The sequence below is a fragment of the Chiroxiphia lanceolata genome, chromosome 11 (assembly GCF_009829145.1).
Source record: "Chiroxiphia lanceolata isolate bChiLan1 chromosome 11, bChiLan1.pri, whole genome shotgun sequence".
In the NCBI taxonomy this organism is placed as follows: domain Eukaryota; kingdom Metazoa; phylum Chordata; class Aves; order Passeriformes; family Pipridae; genus Chiroxiphia; species Chiroxiphia lanceolata.
In genome coordinates, this window is record NC_045647.1 from 17,468,944 (window position 1) to 17,494,842 (window position 25,899).

Consider the following 25,899-nt stretch of genomic DNA (forward strand, 5'->3'; position numbering starts at 1 on the left):
CGGGTGACACTGAGGACAGCAGTGCAGGACTCTCTGCTGAGGGTTTGGACAATAAGGAAGATGCCCGAGCACAGCCTTGAGGCCTGGGCATTGCTGGGGGGAATGGGGAATGGCCAACTGCCCTCCACATCAGCATGAGGTTTCCACTCCTGGGAACAGCCAGGTAAAGGCTGGGTGCCACTGGGGACAGTGCCATGGGCATGGAGGTGGCTGCTGTGTGCCCTGGTCTTGGTGGGCTTGTTTCCCCCACTGCTGATGAAGATCTTGGGGTATCGTAGGGAACTGCAGGATGGGGGCAACACAGCCCAGCCTGGCCCACGTTGGGCAGAATCTGCTGCTTGTCATCCTCCCAGAGCACCTAGGAGGGTGATGGGGTGGGTGCAGGTACTTGGAGAAAGCAAATATTCTGGCAAGCAAAGGGTGGGATTTCCACGGGGGCTTCACTAGAAATTATGTGTGTTTTGACTTAGTGATGTCAGCGAATTATAGACTCATAGAATGGTTTGGGTTGGAAGGGACTTTAAAGATCATCTCATTCCAACACCCTGCCATGGGTGGGGACACCTCCCACTATACCAGGTTGCTCCAAGCCCCATCCAGCCTGGCCTTGGACACTTCCAGGGATGGGGCATCCACAGCTTCTCTGGGCAACAAATGCAAGTGGCTGAATGCATGAGAATTGCTGCTGGTTTGGGGGCGGCTTCCCGGACAACAGGGACAAGTACAGCAAATACCTTCACAGCTGGTGTTTCTCGCCGCTCTGGGATGAATTTTGTTAATCCAGTCTTGGAAGGACCCGGGGGGGGAGGGCTGGGGCGGGGGGCAGAGGTTAAACGGGGAACGTAGTCCAGCTAGATAACAGTGAGGTGATGGCTCCTCACAACTTGGAGCAGGCGCTCCCTGTGAAGGGACAACGGGGCAAGTGAGGGAGAGCAACCTCTGCCACCTCCCAGGCTACCACCACTGCCTCGGCTGCTTCGTGGTACCCAGCTTGGAGCTGGAGTCTGGCAAATCCACGGGAGCCTGAAGGAATCCATCACTGAGTCTCATTTGGGGTTTTGTGTTGGTTTGAGTTTCTTTTTCTTTTTTTTTTTTTTCTTTTCTTTTTTACTACCGCCTTAGTTTGTGGCCTGTCTTGTTGTGGTTGGAAAGAGGAGTATTGCTAGCAGGGTGGGTTGGTCAGTTGGCCCCACGCATGATCATGTGCTTCCCTCTTCTCTCTGTCGAATGGGATGTGCTCACCTGATCTCCCAGAACAGAGACTTTGAACAATTTGTTGTTTATATGATGTATTTATTTTTACTTGTGTTTCATGTCATTTTTTAAAAAAATAATAAATTGTAAGTTGGTATAACTGCCTGTTGCTTCTCTCTCTCTTTTTTTTTTTTTTTTTTTTTCCCAGTAATATAAATGTCAAAATTAAAAAAAGAAGGCTGTGTGGTTTGAAGTGGGTTGGAGCTGGGCTGGGCATGGGCATCTCTGCACACCTGGAGCCCAGGCTCAGCCAGCAGCCGTGTCCCGCTGCCTCCAGCAGCATCTGGGCTCCACTGGCACCTCGGCAGCTGCCCAGGTGAGCCCTCTGGTACCTCCAGAGGGGAGGGAGGCTGGATGCACCAGTGTCCATGGCCTGGCTGGGTGCTGCCGGGAGCCAGCGAACCATTGGGAGAGCTGGTTCTTGCCTTTCTCTGTCCTCTGTGCTTATTATTGCTGCTGCTAATGATTGTCATCAAGGGCCAGGGGAAAACAAGGAGAATAAATATTCTGCAGGTAAATAGAGTCTCGGAGAGCAGGCGCAGGCTGTGTGCCCTGGCCCTGGTGCTCCTGGGGCACATGCAGAAGCAGCTGGGACTGGCAGGGATTGAGGTAGTACGAGCGAGGCATTTCTGCACGGGAAGGCGAGAGGTCTCTCAGAGCTGATGCCAATGAGAAGGCCCTGGAGAGATCGGGAAGGGAGCTGTGGGCAGCCCTGGCTCCCTCACAGGCGCTGGGGGTGCCTCCGCACCCGGCCGTTCTTGCTGTCCGGGGATGGGTACTTCTGGTGCCAGGCTCTCTGCCGCTGCCTCTCCTGGTGCCGCAGGGCGTTGCAATAGGCGTCCAGGCTGGTGCCCGGGGCGCCCAGGGCCCGCGGGAAGCCCTTGTAGCCTGGCTGCAGGTCAGTGCGGGGCCGGGGGCTCTGGTGGGTCCCTCCGAACTCAGCCCCCTTGCTCCGTTTGTAGGGCGGCAGCTCCATGGCCTCGTGTCCGATGACGCGGAGGCTGTATCGGCTGAGGGGCCGCGAGAAGGAGCGCTCCACCGCCTGGCACTCGTAGGTGCCCACGTCCTCCCTCGCCAGCTGGCGGATCAGCAGCCCTTGCTCCAGCACCAAGAAATGTCCATTGTTCCTGACCTGGGGCAAGGGCAGAGAACCCGGGTCAGTCCCTGGCGACCGAGCCACCCCTGCTGCCCGTCCCCCCTGCCCCGTGCCCCGCACCTCGCTCAGGGCCGTCTCCTCGCCGTGCCGCACCAGCCACCGGAGCGTCGTCTGCGGGGAGCGCGCCAGGCACTCGAGGAAGGTTGAGTTCTTCTCCACCCCGAAAACCAGCTTCTCCACAGCAGCAGTCCCTGTGCAGGGGACGGGACAGAGGAAGGGGTGAGTCCCCTGCGTGGGATCTGCGTGACAGGCGGGAGGGAGGGCAGCACGGAGCACCCAACGTGAGGTGGGGGCACTGGTTTCCCAGCTCCATCCCGCCCGCCCTCCTGGGCGTGGCTGCTCCCTGGCAGAGCTGGCTGCCCACACTGGGGCTTCTTAGAGGGGCTGGGGCTGGTGCTCACCCTCTGCTGTGCCCTGGCACTGGCTGAGGGGGTCAGACTTCAGCATGTCCTGGCAGCGGGCACGCCTGTGGGAGAGCAGACAGGGCTGTGGGGTGGCACCCACCCTGGGCTGTGGGACCCCTCCATGGCACAGCAGCCAGGGAGAAGGACCAGAGAGGGCTGAGGCAGGCAGAGTAGCAGTAGGGGTCTGGCCTGGTGGATAGAGCTCCAAGGCTGGCACTTGCCCATTCCTGCTTCTGACATCATCCCTTTGCAGGAGTACAACAGGGCTGGCCCAGGTAGACACTCACCTCTTCTCAGTGAGCAGGTGTGGGGCACAGGTCTTGCCATCCCAGGTGCAGTAGGGATCCCTGGCCAGGCAGCAGTCGGTGCAGGTTTTGCCATAGAGCTCACAGCGGTACAGGGAGAGCTGGACCAGCCCATGGGTGCTGCTCACAAACAGCTCCTGCTGCTCGGGCAAGAGGAACAGCAGCAGTCAGAGCCCATGGCTGGAGACCAGGGCTGGCAGGGAACAGAGCTCCTGCCCCGTGCTGGGGGGTGACAATGGGGGACACCAGGAGCAGGATACAGAGCCTGCCACCTCCCTAATGCCTTGGCAGGATCCCATTCCCTAAATGTGCAAGGCCTGGGGCCAAGGGACTCAGGTAGAGGGGCTGGGACCAGTTGCCCTCTGTCCCTGTCCCTGGGCTGCTTTAGGGAGAAGCAGGCAGAAGGACTCACCCGTTTCGGTGATAACTTCATGTCCAGGATGGGAGAAGGCACCTGGAAGGGAACGAGAAGGTGCTGAAGCCATGTCAGTTCCTCCTGTGTGCCCCAACCTGTCAGTGGGGTTGTGTCCCCGGGGGTGGCAGGATGCCAGAACCCTGGCCCAGATCCCTAGTCCCAGCTCCTTCTGCTCCCTGCAAGCAGCCTGGTCAGCCCCTGTCCAGCCATCATGGTCCAGCCCCCGTGGTGCCATCATGGCCTCCTGTACCTTAGTGACGCTGATCTCCTCCAGGCTGATCACCTCGGTGCCACGGCTCACCCCCCCGGCCAGCCCCACCTTCAGCACTTTGCCTTCATCTGCGAAGGCAGCAGGAGAAGGAGCTGTCAGGGCTGGGAGCCCCTGGGACAGCGGGAGCCATGTGCCACGCAAGCTGCCCCGCGGTGACAGCGTCCCCAGAGCCGGTGTGAGCTCCCACCTGTGCCGAGGAAGAGCACGTCGTAGTGCCGGCTCTCCATCTCCAGCCGGTGCACCAGCAGCCGCCGCAGCCGGTACGGCACATTGACCCTCACCAGCACGGGCTGGCGGCCCTGCGGGTACACGGGCTCCCACATCAGCTGGTGGCTGCGCATGAAGCTGATCACCTCGTCGGGGAAGTCCTTGGTGGACTGCAGGAGGGGGTCGTACGTCTCGCTGGGGCACTGTGTGACACGGGGCTGCATCAGGGCCAGGTCAGTCTGTCCCGTTCCCCCCCGCAGGTGCTGCCCAGCCCCTTACCGTGCCAGGGCGGGGATAGGGGACACGGCCCTTGTATTCTACCCAGCGGTAGTCGAATCCCTCCTTGTGTGCAAAGGGGCCGCTGAAGGCAGCTCTCACGGCAGCCATGGAGTAAACGCAGACGGCAGAGCCGCTGAACACGCCGCTGTGGGGAAGCACAGGGCTGTCAGTGTCCCGGCTGCTCCACAGGGCTGTCACTGTCCCGGCTGCTCCACAGGGTTGTCAGTGACCCAGCTGTTCCACGAGGACCAGGCATATGCATGCCCACAGTCCTGAGCCCATGCTGTCCCCTGTCAGCTCTGGAGTCGTGCACAGCGCCCCGGGGGTGACAGGAATCCCTTCGGAATAGCCAGTCCAGCCTGTGGGACTGCTGGCTGTGCTGATGCCAAACCTGTGGTTTGGCATTGGGCTGGTGAACCAGCAGCAGGGAAAGCAGGGAAAGGCTGGTGGCCCTTCCTCAGCCATCTGGGTGCTGGTCCACCCAGGGCTCCCTGTGGAGCAGCACTGATGAGGGGCTGGGGGGCTGGACTGCCCCACGCAGGGGCTAATGAGGGTCCTGCTCACCTGGAGACCGTGAAGAGGCCGAAGACAAGGGGGTTCTGGGGGTCCCGGGTGCGCAAGAGAAAAACATCCTCTGCAAAGAGAGGGATTGAGGTGAGGCACCCCAGAGCTGGAGTACCAGTCCAGAGCATGCAGGCAGGCATCCTTGGTGCTGTGCCCTCCTCCCTGGGAGGGAGCAGCTGTGGCAGAGCAGTGTTGCTCCTGGCTGCAGCCAGGGCTGTGCACTCACCGAGCTGGTCGAAGTGGGTCTCGGTGCCCTGGGGCCCAGGGATGGAGCACACCAGGCGGGCCTTCAGGAACGTGCTCCAGCGGTTGATGAGGCTGCGCTTCCCTCCAACATCATTCTGCCAGGCACCGAGCTGGGGTCAGTCCAGCCTCTCTGAGCCTCCCCCACCACTGTGCCCTCCCTATTCCCACATCAGGACACCCCCAGCCCTGAGCCTTCTGCCCTGTGGTCAGTGTGCAGTGGCACCCTCACGTCTCACTGTTTGGGATGCCTCTTGGTCCAGAGGAGGTAAAAGCCCACTCGGTGGGACACCCATCCACAGAATACTGGCCTTTGGCAACTGACCTTGCAGACCCTGGCCACCCTGGCATGGATGTGCCGCCGCTCCCACTGCCCTGCTTCCATGGCTGTCTCGCGGAAGAAGATGTAGACCTTGTCATCGTGTGGGTTGTAGGTGTCAGGGATGGCGTAGGCACCAATGAATGCTGGCTCTGCAGGGGGAAAGAGCAGCACAACGTGGCCCTGTGTCCTCATCCCACCCTGTGGCACTACCCTGAAAGCCCCTGGCAGGTGCTGAGGGTACACAGGACCTGCGTAGACCTGGCTACCTGGGAGGCAGAGCCCCGTTCCCAGTGCTCAGGCTGTGGAGTGCATGCTGGAGCCTCGATCCCACCAGTGGCCTCATTAGTGCTTCCCCCAAAGAGGAGAACTGGGTGAGACCAGAGAGCTCTGGCCCCAGTGCTGGCCCCAGCCTCTCCTCAGCAGTCAGGAGAACCCTCCCATGCCCCATGGGTCCCCCTGTTCCTACCGTGTAGCCAGTGGTCCTGGTTCTGCTCCGTGCGGATGTAGCTCTGCTCTGCCCCGTGGACCCAGGTCCGGAAGAAGGCAGCACTGCTGCCCATGAAGTCACTGGAGGTGCCCGAATACAGCTCCCCATCTGTGGGGTCAGGAGGGTGTGGGTGGGAACCAGCACCTCCCAGTACAGACCATGCCCAATACTCCCCTCCCAGCATTGCCTCTGCTCCCTCTCGCTCTTACCGACGAGGAGTCCCGTGAAAGGCTCATGGGGGCTGTACGGGCACCGTCCTCGCCCCGATTCCAAGGAGGGGGTCACCAGCCGCATGGGGGGAGCCCCAGGACCCTGTCAGAGCCAAGGGGGAGATGTCAGCCCAGGGGAACAAGCTGGGATTGTGGGGAATAGTGGAAAGGAGGTTGGAGTGCTCAGGTCTGTGATGAGTAGAGTCCTCGAGGAGCATGCCAGGACCTGGTCCCATCTCCATGAGACACCCTGGCACTGCCAAGCTGGAGTTGCTCTCGCCATGTGAATGCCAGGAACTGCACCAGGCTGTCCACCCTCCCCACGCTCTGGAGCTCCTTCTCCCTTTGCTCCCTGGGAATGGGGATCTCTTGGCACCTTCTGCCATGGGGACCTGTCTGTCCAGGGTGCTCCTCACCTTCCCCCTGGCTCCCAGCTGGATGAAGGCACAGACGGGCTGGTAGGAGCCGGTGCCGCAGGCGAACACGTGGCTCCGGTTGAAGGGCTGGAGGAGGCGGATGAAGTTGGCACACTCCGTCTGCACAGGGGGAGATGTTTGTCAGTGGGCTGAGTCCTGGTGTGTCTGCTGGGGATGAGGAGCCTGGCCAGACCCTGCCATGGCACCTGGCCAGCTGGGCTTGTCTCTGGCTGGCTCCACAACCCCATTCCAGGTAGACCCCAGGCTCGTTTTTGGGGTGACAGGGATGTTTAACCTCCGTGGTAAACTGCCAAAGGCGATGAGCCGGGCCTGCCAGCCCTGCTTACCTCCACGTTCTTCCCTGCCAGCTGGCAGTGCTCAACTTGCTCCCTGGGGGCTGGCCAGAAAATCTGAAACACAACAACCCCTCAGATGCAGCCCCTGTTTCCCTTGGCTCCCACGGCACCGGTGGGAACAGGCTCAGTCAAAAGGCGCTGCCAGGCTCAGGTGCACGACGAGGACACGGGGCTGCTCTGCCACAGGTCTGACACCCCCTGGGTCCCTAGGGCCCAGTGGGCATCCTGCCAAATCAACTCAGAGTGAACCCGGCATGGGGACAGAGCCTGGGTGGGCCACGGCACGCCCAGGCAGTGGGCAGGCTCTCCTGGATCCCGGCCCATGGGAACGCCAGGCTGCAGTGCCTTAATGGGCTTTTCTTTTGTTGGGCTTGAGCTGTGCACCCTGCCAGCAGGATGTCTTGGGATGACATTAGTGGACTCACTGCTGGAGCTGTTGCTGCAGCAGCAGGGACTAGATGTGACTGCAGGGCTCCGGGCACTGCCCTCAGTCCACCCAGGTCACCTCTCCTGGCCAAGACACCCTGTCCCTCCCTGGCGTCAGCTCGTCCCAGCAGGGCCCAGCACTGCCAGGGATGGGTTGATCCCAGTGATTGAGACATCCTGGTGTAAATGTGTCCCCAGTGAGGTTAGAACAGCTCAGTTCAGAGCACATCCACCTCCACACCCTGGTGCTGGGACAAGGAGTTGCTCCCAGGGAGGAAGAGGCCAGTTTGGCCAGGACCACCCTCCTCCCAGCACTGACCTTCTCAGGCTCTCTGCTGGGATGGTCCAGGTGGAGCAGGAAGATGTGGTTTTTTGCTCCCACCATCAGCCAGGCTCTGTCTTCATCCACCAAGAGAGACTGGAAATCCATCCCATCCCCCGAGGCCAGCAGCAGGCGAGAGCTGTTGGATTTCAGCAGGTCTGAGGAGCACAACGTGGGAGAAAGAGAAACCCATCCATGAGCAACACAACCAGCAGCCAGAGGCCCTGTGCCTCCCTGACTGGGACAGCCCTGGTTACCTACTCTTACTCCAAGGAATCACAATTCCTGCCTCTGCCTCAGTGAAACCCACTGTCCTTGGTGCCCCTGAGCTCATCATGGAGTCTCCTCCATGTTCCTTCCTGGAGAAAGAGTCACTCCTACAGAGAGGAGAACTGTGCTGACTTTGCCCTGGCTGAGCTGGTTTGCAGGGCACAGAGCAGGACAGGGATCCAACCCAGGAGCACAGAGTGCTCAGCTTCCAGCCTGGATTGCAGAACTCCTGGAGCTGCAGAGCCTCTGCACCCTGAAACTGTGGGGAGAGGATGGAGCAGAGGAGACTTGCTTGCTGTGCCTCCTGGCATGTTTTCCATGCATTTCAGATCAAGAGAGTTTACATAAAAAAGGGTTTTGGCTATTTGCTGGGGCAAATACAGCCCCCAAGGAAAGGTCACCACAGCCCAGTCTGGACATCCTCTTTGCCCACCCTTTGAGTCTGTGAAGTGGCTGCTGGACTTCACTCCAGGCACAGGGACAGGCAGAAGGGTGGGAGCACCAGGACAGACCCTTGTAAAGGAAGTTCTCAGCTGTGTCCTGGATGCCACTCCAACCCTGCACCAAGCACCCCACATTTCCCATTCTGTGTCCTGGGCATTAGACTAGCTAGGGAAAAATGCTTTTTGTGGCACCCCTTTGGCACTGCTGGAGGGAAGAACCACCTTGCTGAGGGGAAAGTGTGCCGTGGACCCAGCACCCTCCATGGAGAGTGGAGACAGGACAGCAGGAAAGGCTCTGCTGTTCAGGCTGCAGCTCCTCCTGTTCAGCAGCCGGAGTGGCTCACATGGCCCTTCTGGCACAGTTGCAGCCATGGGGGTGTGTGAGGGAGACAATAAGCTCTTTTCTTTTGGTTAAAACTCCTGAAACAACATCCCCTGGGCCCACATCAGCCTGTGATGTGCAGCACCAGGTTTGGTGGCTGGTTGTCAGGGCAATCACCCCCCAGTGCCGCCGGAGAGGCGGCTGCACCGGACACGGGACCGCAGCAGCTGCTGCTCCTGAGCGCCTGCTACCAGGGATCAGGGCAGGAGAAACCTGCACTGGGGCAGGCCTTGGGGCTTCCAGAAATCGTAACATACAGCTTTCATCCCCAAAAGTGCCGGGATGTGGCTGGGGATAGGGGCCTGGCTACGCTGGGAAGGCTGCTCCTGGCTTTCTTGTTGTGCAGGGAAATGGGCAAAAGTGGAGCCGTGGGAAGAGGAGACAGAGACGGGCTGCGCTGGATGGGAATGTAGCTGGAAACCCAGAGAGATCTGTAAGACCCAGGCTGAAAATCTGCCCCAAATCACATGGATTGAAGCAGTGTGTCAGGAGCAGAGGGAGGGAGGCTGTGGAGGGGAGCCAGTGCTGGCCGGGTGGGTGGAGTGTGGATGGGAGCGTGGGTGGACGTGCGGCCCCAGGTGCAGGTGGGGTGTACGTGGGCACGGGCACAGCTCCATCCGAAGGGAACCGGCTGACCCGGGAGGTTGTCTCACTTCCTTCCACCCCCTTTCCAGGGCAGAGGGGAAGCAGGGCCAGTGCCTGAAGGCTGGAGACGCCACTGACGTCCGGTGGTCCCTGCTGGGCCCAGCAGCACGTGGGTCCCTGCCCGGATCCAGCAGCCAGGCTGGCTCCCAGCTAGCGCTTCCGTCTCCCCTTCCTCCAGGATCAGAGCCCCTGTAAGGGGGGGGCCACAGATCCTCCTCTGCCAGGAGCCACTTCCAGCTACATGAGGGAACTCCTGGTTCTCCTCCTGCTCCCACAAAAACTGTGCACAGCCCCATTGCACTCCCCACCTTTCCTCGGGTGCCTCCTCTGGATACCAGGGATACAGGGGAGAAGATTTTCAAACAATTTTCCTCTAGCTGAATGGGATTAACAGCTGAATTCCTGTCCCTGCCTGTGAGCCATTGTCCCTGCTGGGTCCCCAGTGGAGTGCAGTGCATCACTCACTCTCTTATGTCTGCCAACACCAGGACCTGCCTGATTCAGGGAGGAGGGAAATGCTAGGCAGGACTCTGGGGAGGCAGGTTGGGGTGGGAGGGAAGGGTAGAGGACAAGGCTGATCCTAGAGAGTGTCACCTGCTGGTCACCCTCTGACGTGCTGAGGACAAGGTCAGGCAGGGTGATGGAGGAGCCCTCCCTGCTGCTATGGTTAATACATGGGAGAACCCTGGAAGGATTCACTGCCCTGCACTTGTTTCCTCTGTCAGGTTAGTGACCATGAGGGTCTGAGCCTGACCCCATGGCACGGCTCTGCTCCCTCACCAAGAGGACATTGAGTGCTGTGATCCAGACCCAGGAAGCTGCCCCACACAAACCAGTCTCTTCTCACTCCCAGGGCATTTGATGCAAACCCAGCCCTGGAGGCAGGGAACCAGGGCATCTCTGCAGCAGCTGTGCCATGGCAAACCGATGGATGAGCCCAGAGAAACATCCTCTCCTTTGTGTTCACTGCCTCCCAAGGCCGTGGTGTTTGTCTCTATTGCCGGGACCACTGTAACTGCCTTGTCCCATCCATCATCTCCGCCTGCCCCTCAGCTACAGCATCCTCCATTCAGGATGACCTGGGCTTCCTGGGGTCACCTCCCGGCTGTGCCAGAGGGCTCTCCTGGCCCCTTCCCCCCCCACCAGGCGCAGCAGCCCACGGAGGAGATCCCCGAAGCCCGGGGGAAGCTTGGTGCTAAATCGGGCTCTGGCCCCTCACTGCTCCTGGCTGATAAGGGACGTGCCAGGGCAGCTCTTGGTGCCGATAACCAGAACCCTATGACCACCCTGCCCTCTGGAGCACTTGCTGCGTGGTGCTGCCCGGCTGGGCTGGCTGCACATCAAAGGCTGGCAAAGGACCCATTTACCAGTTCCTGGGATATTCCCGCAGGAGGAGCTGGCAGGCGTGCTGTGGTTTCACTGAACACCCACACTGCTGCAGAGCCTTGGAAAAGAGAGAGGCTCAGCTCGGGCAGCGCTGGGGCTGACCCAGCCTGACCCAGCTCACCCCGGGCTGCCCCTGCCCGGCCGGGGTGGCCGGTGTGCTATTATAAACCTCCTCCTCGCCTCCTCGGTGGGGTGGGAGCCGCTGCTGTTGTTCCTGGCCCCGTGCCCTGTGCCCCATCCTTCCTGTGCTCCCGGGCCGTCGCTGCTGTCATTTCCTTCTCTCGACCCTGCTTGCGTCTTGTCCCCCCGCCCCGCCGAGGGCTCCGCCTGCCATCCCATGCTGGGATCTGAGGAGAAGGCTGACCCCGCGGATGGACCCTCAAAGGCCTCATTTTATTTATTTTTTTTCTCCTAGGGGTTTTTAAACCTAAACTTCTCAAGGCATTGTGTCCTTGAACCTGCCCTGTGCTGTCAATGAGTCACATCCCCTCGCCATTGTTCACCTCGTCCTTGAGCCCTCCCGATGCTGGGAGCTTCCTCTTCTGCCTCTGCCCAAAAGGGTTTTTGGCATGTCTGGCCCCGGGACACTGTAGGGCTTTGAAGTCAGCAGTCCCTCTGCCCCAGCAGCCCTGCTCTGCCTCCTCTGGCTCCAAGGAAAGGCAGACCCTGCACCGTGTTTCTGAGCTGGGCTATCAGCAAAGCCTTCTCCTCACACAGATATCCTACATCCCTGGGAGGTCCAGTCCTCTGCAGCCACAGAGAGCATCTTCCATCATGCTGGCTGTCCCTGTCCGGAGAGCAGCTCCTCAGGGTGATGGAGCAGGCCAAAAGGATGGCCCCAGAACCTGGAATGCCGTGCCCATGAGAAAACTGCTCTGTCCCCTCTCGGATGTGGAGGGGGTTGATCCAACCCTGCTTGACTGCCACGTCCAAGGCCACCCTGAGGACGTGCTGATGAGCTGCCATCCTCAAAAGCAGCTTGCTGGTTTTCACATGGGAGAACCTGAAAGCAGGTCAGTTGGCCACGTCCATGCTCCAGGTTCATGGCAGGGTGAGGAGCTGCCAGGTTAGCAGAGCTCTCCTCTAGCTGCTCAGGTCATTCCCCTGTAGAGACTCTTTCCCTAGGGACTCCCTTCCCACACTTCTCTGCTGAGCTGTGTGCTGTGCTACCTGTCAGCCTACCATTGCTGCATCTTCAGGTCACCAAAGCAGTCCCCCCTCTGCATCAGGCTTGAGAAGAGAAAACAATGCCTCCCCTGAAGAACTCATCATCTAAACAGACTAGACAGATGTAGGGAGAAAGGGAAAAGTGCAGTAGGGAGATGATCTGCACAGGGAATCAGTCTCTCCTGGCAGGAGAGGACAGGTACAGGCAGGACTGTGCTGGTGGGAGGCAGGGGAAGGAGCTGGTGGCACTGTCCTGGGGCTCAGTGTCCCCACTGCATGGTGAGCTGAAGGCAGGGGACGTTCCCCGGGGATGCCCAGTTCAGCCCCAGCCCAGGACACACTGTGAGACACACAGAGTGAGTCTGAGCAGAAGGAGGCATCCTCTCTGGTCCTGGTGTTGCACTGGACCAGAGCAGAGTTTTCCCTACTCAGTCCTCTTCTCCAGTGCCAGTGGCACTGGCACAGCATCCTCAGGGACTGCTTGGAGTTGCACCCTTGAAACATCCCAAGGGCCCAATGTGTGGAGATGTTATAGCCAGAACCATGAGGCTGCTGCCTGTGTCCCCAGGCCCTGGCCAGCCCTTCACTCCCTCCTTGCAGGACTCTCTCCCAGCCCTCCCAGGCAAGGTGCAGACCCCAAGGAGCCCCTACCTTTGTAGGCGAGGCGGAGGCGCGGGGCGTGCTGCTTCCATGCCTTGCTGCTGCCTGGCTGCTGCAGGAGGATGCAGAGGAGGAGTGTGGCGAGGGGCAGCCCGTGGCTGGGGGCAGCCCACATGCTGGCACAGGGATGTGGGCAGGGACCACTCGCCCTCACAGCACCATGGTCCAGCGCCGAGATGCCACCTCAGCTGCCAGCTGCAAGGAGAGAAAGGGGAGGGCTGCAGCTGGTGCTCACCGGCCCAGTCTGGGCACTGGGAAGGCAGCTGTGGCTGGGACACACATTCATCAGCTGCCCCCCCGGAACTCTGGTGCCTTCCATGTCCACAAAAGACCAGCTATTCCAGCCTGCTTAGGAGAAGTGTACATACAGTGTGATGCCAGCATGCCCACGGCATGTGGTACTTGGAAGCACTGGGATTTGAGCATCCTGGAGGTGAAGAGCGCTTGGGCAGTAGTACATCCTTCAACAGGCTCTCAGAGCTTGGGCATCCTCTGCTCAGTATCTGCTCAGAGCCCAGTGCTTGGCAGAGCCTGGTGAAAGATCCCTAATACTCATCTTAGCTTGGGGTTAAATATCATCCCTCTCACTTAAAGGGGAATCCATGTTTTGGAGCACTGCCCATAAATGCCACTTCTCTGATCCCATCAACGTCATCTGTGGCTGTGCGTGTACATGACATATCCCTGGCCAGTAGCTCTGCAAATTGCCTGGTCACCACAGAGCTCTCTGAGGCCACCAGCATCTGCTGGCTGTGGGATACTGCAGGCTGGAAGGGCTCTCTAACACATAGATCCCTTCTGAGGCACACAGGGGTTCACTGACTTGTCCAGCAGCTCCCACAGCTCCTGCCGGGAATGGGGCTGGCCTGCTGGCCCTCACCAATTAATCCAGGCTATTTAGATACTTTTTCTCCACTTCATAAATGTCCTGGTCCCTACATGGCAGCTCTGACTAACTCCCCCTCTTGCTGCATATTAAGTCTGTCCAGTCCCATGGCTGAAAGATTTAAAATGAGCTTTTTAGCTCATTCCTGGCCAGAGGCTCTTGGCACCGGGAGCAGGGGATTCCTGCCATCCCGGGGAAGGGCTGTGGGAAGGATGGTGCAGCCAAGTCTTTCCAACTTCTTTGGTCTCTGCCTTGCACATGAAGTGCTCAGCTCTGCCTAGGGAGGAAGTTTGGGGCTGGTGGAATGGGGGTTTCTCACTCTCCCAGCAGTAGCTCATGGCTGACCTGGGTTGCAGCTTCCTGGGAGGGGGTGCAGCTCCTCTCCTGCTGCTTTCCTGCCCTCACTGCTACCTGGATCTCACTCTGGCCGACATAGCCTGCTGCTGCTCCAGAGCCTTCCCCTGTGCCAGGAGACCTGTCACCACCCCGGGACATGGATGTGACCTCGGGGTGACTGCTGTGCCATTCTCTGTCTCTATTTTGGGGCTGCTCTCTCAACCCAGCCACTCCTTCCTGGGCACTTTTCAACAGTCCAACCACTGACATAGGAAGGGAAAAAACACTCCACAAACATGGTGGGTTTAGCCAGGTGTAAACTGTTCCTGGGTTGTGGGGAGGGAGGTTCCCTGATAGGAACCCATCGGCCACACTGGGGACCCACAGACAGTGCTCCCCCACGAACCCCTTCCCAGCAGGCAGTGATGGGATGCTCCAGCCATTTCAGCTCCTCCCATGCTCAGCCCCTGCAGTGGGGTCTCCCAGAGCCATCCTGTGGACTCGCAGCCGTGCCCTGAGCGAGCACTGCTGTCCCAGGGGTCATCCCAAGGACGGGTCTGGGATTTGACAGATATATTTTTTTCCTTTGCCAAAGTGTGTTGTGCTGCTGGAGGACTCAGGAAAATGCTGGCCTCTAATTGCAGCTTTCTATAAATGGAGCTGGGTCTGTGCTAGGCTTACCTTTGGGCTAAGCCAGCCTTGGAGGAACCTTTCGTGACCCAGGGGATGCCAGGGCTTCTGCAGATGGTAGGCAGGGCACTGCTCCTGCCTTGGGACATGGTCACGCATGATGAGCTTTAGGGATGCTTTGCATGCCTGGAGGAGGGGCTGGGGCTGTGGGGCAGGCGTGTACACTCCCATCTACAGCTCAGTTATACCAGTGCTCCATCTCCGGCCTTGGGAATGCCAAAGGCAGGTCTGATGGTAGCGGGAGCCACAGCCATGCACAGGAAAAACCCAGAGCCCTGGCAGGGCTGGGACAGGGACAAGAAAGTGAGGGTTTTGCTAGAGGGATTTGCAGCAGAGAAAGGAAGAAAAATTCTGGTAAGAAACACTTCCCATGTGTGTCACTCTGGGACTCCCTCTCATCAAGCCCAGGGAGCAGTGAGGGACTCCACACCCACTTCCAATGCCCAGCTAAAATCCCAGCACAGCCCCCCTGAGCTGGCTGTGCCCACAGCCTCTGGCACAGGGACATCCCTCACTGTGCCAGTCAGTGCAGGGATATGGGGGAAACAGATCTGCTGGAGGTGAGGAGCTCGGCCGAGTTTACATGGAGAGGGGGAGCGTGGGTGCCTGGTGGATGGAAACAAGCTGCAGATGATGAATCCAGGGTTAAATTAAACACTCCCGACAGCTTTAAATAATCAACTGTCCGGAGCTGCAACTATTTCCATCTCAGTTTGGAGAGGGAAGTGCTGATGAGGGCAGGCTGCTGGGCGAGGGGATGGCGGGGGGTTAACATTTCATACTCCAGGCACAGCAGAACCTGGCGGTGAGGACTTGGGGGATGTCAGCTGTATTTTGGGGGGCTGGCAGTCACCAGGAGTGACAGGGGTAGGTGGCACGGGTGGTGACACCACAGTGCTGGGCTGACTCTACCAGCAGACCACCAGGGTACCCTGGTCCCAGTACCCTGTGCCCTCCCTCCCCTTTCACTGGTGACCTGCAGAAGCCACAGAATCACAGAATGGCTTGGGCTGGAAGGGACCCTAAATATCATCTAATTCCAAACCCTCTGCCATGGGCAGAAATGCTCCCCACTAGACCAGGTTTCTCAGAGCCCCACCTGGATGTGAACAGTTCCAGGGATGGGGCAGGCACAGCTTCTCCGGACAACCTATGCCAGAGCCTCACCACCCTCACAGGGAGGAATTTTTTTCTAATATCTAATCTAAATCTCTCCTCTTTTAGTTTAAAACCAGCCCCCCTTGTCCTGTCAGTGTCTGCCTGTGTACGTAGTCAATCTCCCTCATTTTTATAAGCCCCCTTTAAGTACTAAGGTTGCATTGAGTTCTCCACGTAACAGAAGTCCAAGAGGTCTAAGGCTCTTGGCTGTCACAAAGTCCTCTGGAAAGTCTTGCTGTAGAGTGAGCAGTCCAGGGAAAAGACAAATCCTTCCTGTTTGAGGCACGGGGTATGGAAGGGACTGGTTTATCCGTGAAAACTCCAGTTTCCTCCTGACAACGCCTATCTGCTGCAATGCCATGAATAGTGTAAACCAGCCCAAATGTCAGAGGGGGAAGGGCCCTGGCAGTGGGTTTATCAGGCTATGGATTATCTCTGAGGGGGAAAGCTCAGCTCTTCAGCAATCCCGCAGCACGAACAGCAGTCGCCCTGTTGCCATGTGCTCCACCAGTTTCACAGCCCTGATTGTATCCCAGATAATCCCCACGTGCCATGGACAGCCTGGTGCCTTCTCCAGTTACGTGGCAGGGCTGGCAGGGCTGGGGTATGAGACAAAATGCTGGTCCCCAACAGCTGGGGGACCTCAAGGGAGAGGAGAGGGAGGAGGAGAGGATATGCACACCTTATCAATGTCTATCCATAGGGGTCTTCCCTGTGGGGGGACAGAAATGCTGGGGTAGAACTTGCTGTGAGAGGGGAGAGCCCCATGGAACTGAGTCCCTCAATGGGAGTGGCCCTGCCTGAGGCTCCTGAGCACCCAAGCCCTGGCTCCCAGACCTCAGCCCAGACTCCTGAGACTGTCCTGCCTCCCTCAGCAGAAACTCTGGTGTGGGTGGTCCCTTCTCTGACACTTTTGGGAGCTGGGAGAAAGGAGTCTCACCCTGGCAAAGACGCTAAGGGGCAAAGCCAGGCAAGGAGGTCCAGCAGACTCAAATTGGGCATCCATCCCTGCACACACATCCGTGGGTCAGTTGGGTGCCTGCCATGTGGTCTGTATCATGGGAATGTGGAGCCATGTGTGTGGGGAGCACTCACAGCCGGAGCTGCTGGCCATGTGCCTTGGCGTGCACCCCTGCCCACAGCTGTCCCTCTTCCTAAATCACTGCCTGGCCCCTCCCTGGCCATGGAGGAACAGAACCCTCCCTGCTCAGCCCAGGGCTGTGGTTGTCCCTCTCCATACCGCCCAGGATGATGGATGCCCTGGCAGCTGCAGGGAGAGGCAGCTGTCGTCCTTCTCCGCTGGGAGGACAAAGGCACTGGGGTGAGCCCTTGGCTCCCTCCCTGTCTTCCCCCAGAGCTGCCAGGCTGGGGCAGGACCAACTCTGAGGGAGTCTGTGGTGCTGAGTGGTTTGTGGGAGGGGAATGTGATGGTCCTGCAACAAGACAGCAGAGCTGGAACCACAAAACCAAGTGGCAGAGCTTGGGTGGCATCACAGCACCTCAGTGTTCCCTGTGAAGTGTCGAAGTCTCAGTGAACCCCTCAGCACATGCCCATACACAGCCCCAGAGATTGTGGGGAGTGGATTTGGAGGGGTTGGATGAAGGGATTGTTGGACAACAGCAGAAGGCTGAGACTGCTCCAGCTTCACCTCCATTTCCCTGCCACCACACGGCCAGGCTGGCCAGCAGACTCCCTTCCAGCCGGGACATCCGGCAGCCTCTTATGCTCCTGCCTCCTGACATTAAAGTCCCCGACTGCAATTAGTCCCAGACCACCCTTCCTTGCCAGACAACACTACTGGAGTGTGCCAAGCACCACGGGTGGGGACGAAAGAGCCCAGCTGCCACTGTCACACCACGGACCCTCAGCATGTCAACCCCTGGGCAGGGGGGCTCCTCCCTCATGGGCATTGGGTGACAATGGCAATGGGGCAGGGACAGCCCGCTGGTCTGGGTGGTATCAGGAGGACTTTGCTGCCTGTGGTGACACCTCAGAAGGTCTCCATGGTGTTTGTCTCCCTGAAGTTATAGTAGCTTAAGGCACACACTGGTTGGGGGCACATCCTTTGAAAGCAAATGGGGAATTGCCAAGCCCAAGGTTGGCCAGGATATTAATAACTGTTTATGATGGGATAAGGAGCTGGCTTCCCTTATCATTCTGCTAATCCCTTTCTTGGGAGGCTGCTGGCTCAGCCTCTACCTTTCCCTTGCTACTGAGAGAGGTGAAACCCACTCTAGCCCAGCTGTCAGGCATCTGGCTGGGAAGGTGGCCCAGCAGCTAGACTTGACTCAGGGCACAGTGGTGGGCACAGTAATGGGCACAGTGATGGGCTGCATCAGCCCCTGCTTTCAGTCAGTGATTCCTGCAAGAGTTTCAGGTGTTCCTGAATGTGCTACTTGAGCCAGGTAGTGCCAGTTGAGGGACCACCACCATTCCTCCCTCTAATTTACCCCAAGGGCATCCAGCACCAGGAAGGCAGCAAGTCCAACATGCAGAGAAAGCTGGATGGAGATACAGCATAATTGCACCTTGCAGGTCTCCTCTCACATAAGATGCTGCCAAAGCACAGGGAGCTTCCAGTGCAGAGCAGTGCCATGGTCCTGCTGCCCACATCGGGTCTCTGGGATACCACCTGGAAATGGCACATTCACAGAGGACTGGGTTCCTCTCCAGAAAAAGCGGAGGTGGGACAAGTGTGGGTTAACTTGGTGTAAAAAACTCTGGGCTGGGCTTACTGCACTCCCAACCTGCCGCTTAATGCAATTGAGAAGCTTAACATTCTTTCACGTTTGGGGCTTGCCACCCTCTGATGTTGTGTTCAAGTACCCAAATAAGGCAGGGAAGAGGCTGTGTGCTGCCTTCTGTGCTGCCCGCCCAGCTCCCCAAAGCCTTGGGGGTCCCCAGAGGCAGTGCTGCATTCCTCAGAGCCATTTATACTCCAGTGCTGAAACCCACCCTTGTCACCTGTCTGCCACATGGCCTGACACTCAGTACAGCCCTCGGGAGGCTCAGGGAGCTTTACCCCACTTGGGAGCCATTCTCTGGGCTCCAGACTTTCCAGGCTGGGTCTGGGTGAATCACACACATCCTGGTAGGGGCTCCAAGGCCAGGAGCTGGTGTGGTCTCTAGCCAGGGACAAGTTTGCCCGTGCTCCTTGCCCCAGACTGGCTGTAAAGCTGCTGGGGTGAGGGGCTGAGTGACACTCAGGGTTTCCATCCAGAGCTTGCCAGCCCTGGGTCACCGGCTGGAGCCTGGGCAGGCTCAGCCATCGCCCCCTGTCACAAGCTGCCAGCCCCTGGAAAAGAAGTGGTGGGTTGGGTTGGGGTCCTGGTGGGACCCCTGTGAAGAACCCCAGCAGAGAGCCAAGGGCTGGGGACAGCTTCACCCCAGAGATGTCTCAGGGGAGAGCTAGCCCTGGGGAAAGCATCCCTGCTCCCTGGACAGGCTGCAGCTTTTCCCAACGCTCCCAAGCCAGAGCCAATTGCTTCCTGAAGCTGACGAGGCATTCTGCAGCAAACCCACACGATGTGCAATACTCATTTTCTTCATTCACAGTGGGATTATTGCTTCCCACCTCCCGACCTACTGGACAGGGTGCTCAGCACCTCTCGGAGAGCTGTTAGCTTTGCCACATCTCCCCACCTATAATCCCAGGGCCCTTCCCGGCAGGAGCTGGCCGTGAAACACCTGCTCTGCTACTCAGTGACCCGGCTCATGATCCGCTTCACCGCTGCCAGCCAGCGACACGGGGCCACTGGCTGTCCCAGCTGGGGCCGCCCGCCTCCCCTGACACTTGAAAGCTCTGCAGTGTTTTCTTTTCATCAGCGAGAGCCCCGCTCCCTGCTCTCTCGGCCGCGGCGCTAATTGGAACAGGCTGGGCAGGCGTGGGGGGCTCCGGCGGAGAAAGTATTTTAATGAGGATGGAGGGTGCCGGCCCTGTTATCTGCTTCTTCTCAGAGCCTCTTGGCTGGGCTCCTCGGGAATTAGAGCCTGGATTGCCGGGTAAGCTCTCTGGCTCGCAAACTTTGGACCCCTGCGGAGCACCACGCTCCGGCGGCCGCCCCGACGGGCTGCCCTTCGCTCCAGGACACTGCCCAGGGAGCCAGGGGCACAGCTCTGCCTGGCCGGCAGCTCCTGAGGGCTGAGCACCCCTGCGACCCCACCCCAGCACCGCGGCTGTGGCCGAGGGAGCTGCCTGGGGCAAGGCTGCGGCTTCTCCCAGCGACCAGCGGAGACGCTGGGATACTCGCCGGGCCGTTCACCCCAGCCAGCTGCTCAGTCACGCTTCCCCAGGGGATGCCAGGTCAGCTCCAGGCGGAGCTGAAGATCCTGGCACGTCTGGCAGGGGCTGGGGCAGGTCAGGCCCTGGGCGGCTGCCAGAGCATTGCCGTGGGAGAACCAGCAGCTCCAAGGCAGAGAGCTCCCTGCTTTCAGCCATTTCCCTGCCCTGACAACACAGAACCCCACCCAGCAGATGGACACAGGCGGGGGTACCCCCCTCCCAGCACAGCTCCTGTGCCCATGTCCCCAGCAGGTCAGAAGCAGCAACCACCGTGTACCATGCCCAAGGTGTTGCTCCCAGGGCACATCCCTCCTGCCCAATCCCTATCTCACGTGAAGGCTTCTCTGTCCTCCGTGCACTGATCTGCACAGCGTTCTGCCATGGAAGGCCACTGTGGTTGTTGTTATTCCGGTGTGGGGCTGAGGCACAGCTGGACCGAGTGACCTGCCTGTGGTCAAATGGGAAGCATAACAGGACAGGGATTGACCCCAAGTGTCCCATCTTCTCCCAAAAATGCTCATTCTCCTCCAGCACAGACCAACTCAGCACTAAGTCTGACTCTACGCACGTGGCTCCAGCACATGGTGTCAGAGCTGTCACCATGTCACCACCCGCCTGCGTGGGAGCACACACCGTGGGAAGGCCAGCTCTCCCCTCAGAGGACAAGGGACAGATTGAAACTGAAAGCCCTTGTTTTCCTTTTCACACCACAAAGCACGCAGGCCAAGTTAGCTGACATCAGTGGTCTCCTCCTGGAAAACGGGGAAATAAACCTGGACCTGGCTGTGGGAGAAGCGGGGGGGGTTCCTGCACACAATAAATGGCAGCTCGCCAGCACGCGAGACCAGAACAATCACCTCACACGGCTGAGCGCTCGTGAACGGCACCATTCCAGAGGAACCAGATCCTGGGCAGGCTCCCAAGTTAAGTGGGGCTGATTCTGGCAACAGCTGTGCTCCATGCCGTGCCATCCCACCGGTGGAGAGGGGTTGTGCTGGCCTGGCACCCCTGCAGGTACAACAGAGCCAGGGGGAGATTCAGGGGCACGTGGGATGGCTGAGCACAGAGGTAGCAGAGGCCAAATGCCCTACAGTGACCACATCAGGGAATAACAAAGGCTTATCTCTGCCTGGAGTATGGAGTGGTCCCTCCTTGGTACGATGGAATTACTAGCATTCATAACATCTAGCTGCGAGGAGATGCTGGGGTTTTATGGCTGTGATTTGGGATAATTTAGTCTTTAGGGAGGGAGAATGACTTGGTTCCCTGTGCTATGAGCCCAGCTCTGTGGTCTTACACTGGTCATTTTGCTTCAGTTTCCCCAGGCAAAAAGAGTTGGAGAAGGTACAGTTGGCTCCCATGAGCAGGGCAGGACCAGGGAGATATCAAGTGGCTCACAGGGAGGACCAAAGCTGGAGACCCAGTCCAGGGTAGGTCACACCGTTTTCACCCTCTCTCCTTGCTCCTGCTGTCCACTTGCTCCCTGCTCCAAGCAGGGGGGAACAGAATCCCCTGATCTGACCTCGTCCCCATGGAGGGCTCCTCAAAGAGGGCAGGTGAGGCTGGATGTATCCCCCCATTACCTATCCAAAAGCAATTCCCAGCGGCCCCCCAGACCAGGAGGTGACTCAGCTGACTGATCTCTATGTCTCTGCTTCCAACAGCAGGTTTGTAATGGTGTGAATGAGTGCCTGTAAGGATCTAATTACCCTGTGCTCTCTGAGCCACCTCTCATTGTAATCCCAGCCAGAGTGGGGACAGACCAAACTTGGAGGAAGAGGCAGCTCCAAGAGTCTGGGAGCCAAGGTTTACCATAAATCTTTATCCTTGCTGTAAACAGCCCCTGAGAGAGTGTCACAGGAGCACAGCAGAGAGCAAGGCAGCCAGAACCCCTCACCGTTTGGAACATCTGCCAGCTCAGGGACTTGGTTTGGCAAAGAGCATCATTAGCAGCAGCAAGACCTGCCAGGGACCTCAGGCTTGGCTCCAGCTCCCTATCCTTGAGCTGGGTGCTGCTGGGTGCTGCTGCTGGCAGCCCCACAGCCTGGGCATCAGCCCTTCCCAGCCAGACCATGGCAGATGCTCTGCAGCCTCCGCACACAAGCACATTGGTATTTGGGAGAGCATCTTACATCCTTGGGGGTTTCCTGTTTAATTCTCAACCTAAGGAACTGCAGCAAATGATCCCTGTCTTGCATGCTTGTGGAATTCAGTGAGATTAGATTAGGGATGAATTCTTCCCATATTTCTTATAGGGCTGATATCTCTGCCCTGGCTTTCAGATTGACTTCCCCATCCCTGTCTCATTAATCACCGGGGTGTTTGCGTCTCTGTCGTTTTCAATACCGTTAGCTCGGCAGGAGAAATCTGTCTGTTCCAGCAGCCCATCGTGTCAAGCCAGTGACCCGTCAGGGCTGCCAGACCCCCTCCCTTTGAAGGCTGAGCGAGGAGAGGCCGGCAGAAAGCTGGGACACGCTCCACTTGGCAAAGAGAAAGCTCCCGCATGGGGCGCGTGGCCGGCATGTGTGCGGGATGGCTGCAGTTCTGTGACCAGATCTCCAAGAGCACTTTCCCCTTTGCCCTCAGACACATGGCTGCAGCAAAAAAAAAATGCTGGTTTCCAGTTTAGCAGAAGTTTCCTGCTCAGTAGCTGGATTAATGCAATGGTTCCTTATGAGCAATAAATTCTTAACTAAGGGCAGCCACAGCAGCAGCCAATGCTTGGGACTCACTGGACCCTCACTACACCCTGCACAGGGAAATGCTTCCAGATGATTTCCAGTGCACAGCACATCCCTCAGCCCGGCTGCCAGGTAGGGCTGCCACACACTCAGGAGCAATGATAGCCAGGGTAGGAAGAAATAACCCTCTTTGTCTTAATTTAAGTTCATAAAGAGCTTTGTTATTTCTCAAACAAGCATTCAGCCTCCTCCCTCCCCCCTCGCCCTGAGTATCAGCCCCATCACACAGAAACACCCACCCCTCACTTTCAGGACACTCAGGCTTGCAAAGCTCCTGACTCCCAGCCATCCATACTCAGGCTCTGTGATGCTTCCAAGCAGAGGGATCATTAGTTACAAGGACTCCTTTGGAGAGCACCCGGCATTTCTCAAGCTCTGTTTCTTTTCTGCCTGCTATATGGGATGACCCGAGTTTCTGAGAGCTGAGACATTGCAGAGGGAGGTTGAAGAAGCACAATTTCCCTGTCCCAACAGATTTCATAAAGCCCAAGCAGGGGAAAATTCCCCCATGGATCAGGGAGGCTGTTTTTTCTCCTTAGATCAAGGCTGTCACAACTGTTTGAAGGCAAATGATTGATTTTTATCTGGGGGGGGAGGGAGAAATCTGACAAAGTTATCTCTGAGCGGTGGCAAAGCTCCCAGCATGGGTTAGTGACAACTGCCCAGTGTGGGATTTTGGGATGTTAAACCTTTGCAGCAAAGCAGAGTATAGAAGTAGAAGAACATCAGAAGAAACAGAGCTTTACCATAATAAAAAAGCACAAAACCTCTCAGAACCGAAGTTACAGCATTAATAGATATAACAGTAAAAGATGGTTGCAGGGGGTTGGAACAAGATGACCTTTAGGGTCCTTTCCAACCCAAACTATTCCATGACTCTATAAAGATTAGTATCCCAAACTTTTTGTGGCATGCTCTGACAAATGGAGTGGCAGAGAGAGGTCTGCTCTCTCTGCAGGAGGTGGGAAAAGCCCAGTCACTCGCATAAAACACAGCGAAGCTGACAGTGAAAGCAGACGAGCTCACGGCTGGTCAACCCCGGCTCAGCCTCCCAGGCTGAGCTCTCCCACTGGGAATGCTACCCCAGCCAGCTCTCCCAGGGAGGGAACCAAGGCAGCCCGAACCAGCCTGGGCTGCCCAAGTTTATGAACAATTAAACACATTGCTCGTTACTCACCCGTCAAGGAGCCAACGGGATCCCAGCGGCAATGCCCACCCTGCCACCAGGCCAGCAGCTCCAGCGCCTTCTCCCAGTGAACCCAGAGCACCTGGAGGCTGGAGGCGGCAGGAGGAGCCGGAGGGGGAGGACAGCCGGGGGCAGCCCTTCATTCATACCCAGCCCCGGCTGCTGGAACGCTCCGTCTGGTCCGTCCCATTCATCCGCACACCACAATTGCCATCTAGCGGTGTGGGATCGGTGTGGCCGGAGCTGCCGGGCTTCCACGGAGTCACAGGGAAACATTCGGCTTTTCCCCGGGATGCTTCATCCCCGCAGCTCGAAACACATCTCTTGGAAGGGGATAGGAAAGCAGCAGATGCAGCGCTCACGTTTTCTTTATCTTGTGAACTGGGACACAAAAGCACAGCAGGGTGGATGGGAGCACAGGCTCACGCAGTGGGGTTAGAAAGGAAAGCTCTGGTCCACAAGCAACTTCAGAGCAAAAAGTGATGGAAAGGGAAATCTGGGAGGATTTGGGCTTCAATGTACAAGCACAGTGCAGTGGGAGCAGACCCAGACATTCAAGGACCTGACATATGAACTATACATTTCACCTCAAATCCTGAGTCCATTTCTGAGCCCCTCACTACAAGAAAGACATTGAGGTGCTGGAGTGTGTCCAGAGAAGGGCAACAGGGCTGGGGAAAGGTCTGGAGCACAAGTCTGATGAAGGAGCCAGGGGGGCTCAGCCCAGAGAAGAGGAGGCTCAAGGGGGACTTTCTCACTCTCTACAACTCCCTGACAGGAAGGTGGAGGTAGGTGGGGGTCGGGCTCTGCTCCCAGGTAACAAGCAACACGACAAGAGTAAATGGCCTCAGGCTGTGCCAGGGAAGACTTAGATTGGATACTAGAAAAAATTTCTTCACTGAACGGGTTGTGAAGCACTGGAACAGGCTGCCTGGGGAAGTGGTGGAGTCACCATCTACGGAGGGATTTAAAAGCCATGCAAATGTGGCACTTAGGGATGTGGTTTAGTGGTGGGCTTGGCAATATTAACAGTTGGACTCAATAATCTTAGAGGTCTTTTCCAATTTAAACTATTCTGTGATTTACAAGGTGTTTTTTAGCTCCAGACAGGCTCTGGGCTGACCCTGCAGCCTGAACGCCCATCAGTGGCTGGGGAGCATGAGGTGCATTCCTGGAGCATATTGGGTTTGGTTTCATCTGAAAGGAATCTGGTTGATACTGTCCCAAGCCCGACCTCTGCAGAGCTGCTCCAGGATGCAATCCAAAAGTGGGGAAAGTCATGAGATCAGATTCAGAAGTGCACCCCAGAGCCAAATTAAGGCGCTGGAGCAGGCACACCCCAACAGGACGTTAGGGAAGGGGACTTTTCTGTCCGTGCAGAAGACCTCCCCTATGTCCCAGCAACAGGACCCAAGGGAGTTGCCTAAGACCCTGCTGAGGCTCTGGGTGTAACAGGTGTTACAGGCAGCTTTGTCACCAGCTTGTGGGTGGGACTGCACTGCCTGTACCGGGGTGACCGTGCTCCCACTGCCCCTCTGTGATGGGAATGCAAACCCCACTAATGTAGGCACTCCAGCTCCTCAGGCTGATCCTCTCCTTCCCTTCAGATCAAGCCTGGCATGGCACAGTGTGAAGTCCAGAGACGGGTGTCCTGCACTGGGTGTCTGCAGCAGCGGTGGTGTCTGTGAGGTGGTGGCTGGAACCACCTCCAGGGGTGAGCTCCAAGCTGTTATCCAGCCCTCTGCCATTTCTGGACCAGCCCATCCTTCCATTGTGTGGGACGGGGGACTCTGTCCCTGGGGGGTAATGCTCACATTCCCAGCTTCCTTGCAGCATTCCCAAGTGCTCCGTAGGGAAGCAAGGTGCACTTTAACAGCTGGACAGGACTGGCCTCCTCCAGGCTGCAAAAGGGCTGAGCAGCACATGTACAGACCCACAGATCCTCCAGCAGCAACTTGGCCAAACCACATCCCATTCAAAATGTGCTGGTGAAAGAGATCCACATGAAGTTTGGACAAGGGCTTGTGTCC

General features: G+C 57.9%; 1 protein-coding gene across 1 annotated transcript; it reads right to left on the reverse strand.

The window, feature by feature from the left end:
- Positions 1-505: 505 nt before the first annotated feature.
- LOC116792193 (semaphorin-3D-like) lies at positions 506-23,920 on the reverse strand. Its single transcript, XM_032698949.1, has 18 exons — positions 23,861-23,920; positions 12,581-12,784; positions 7,634-7,794; positions 6,880-6,942; positions 6,533-6,652; positions 6,117-6,219; positions 5,887-6,015; positions 5,424-5,569; positions 5,082-5,196; positions 4,856-4,925; positions 4,292-4,436; positions 3,993-4,215; positions 3,785-3,873; positions 3,532-3,573; positions 3,102-3,259; positions 2,812-2,876; positions 2,471-2,601; positions 506-2,386 (listed from the first exon to the last, which is right to left on the reverse strand). The coding sequence occupies exons 2-18, from the start codon at positions 12,702-12,704 to the stop codon at positions 1,976-1,978; spliced, it is 2,295 nt and encodes a 764-aa protein (XP_032554840.1). The 5' UTR covers positions 12,705-12,784; positions 23,861-23,920; the 3' UTR covers positions 506-1,975.
- Positions 23,921-25,899: the final 1,979 nt, after the last annotated feature.

Excerpts from the sequence above, each read along its gene's own strand:
- LOC116792193 (XM_032698949.1), bottom strand. The coding sequence starts at position 12,704 with ATGTGGGCTGCCCCCAGCCACGGGCTGCCCCTCGCCACACTCCTCCTC. Across the intron at positions 7,795-12,580 it reads CCTCCGCCTCGCCTACAAAG|ACCTGCTGAAATCCAACAGC; the intron begins GTAGGGGCTCCT and ends TGTGCTCCTCAG. Across the intron at positions 3,260-3,531 it reads TGAAGTTATCACCGAAACGG|CAGGAGCTGTTTGTGAGCAG; the intron begins GTGAGTCCTTCT and ends TTGCCCGAGCAG.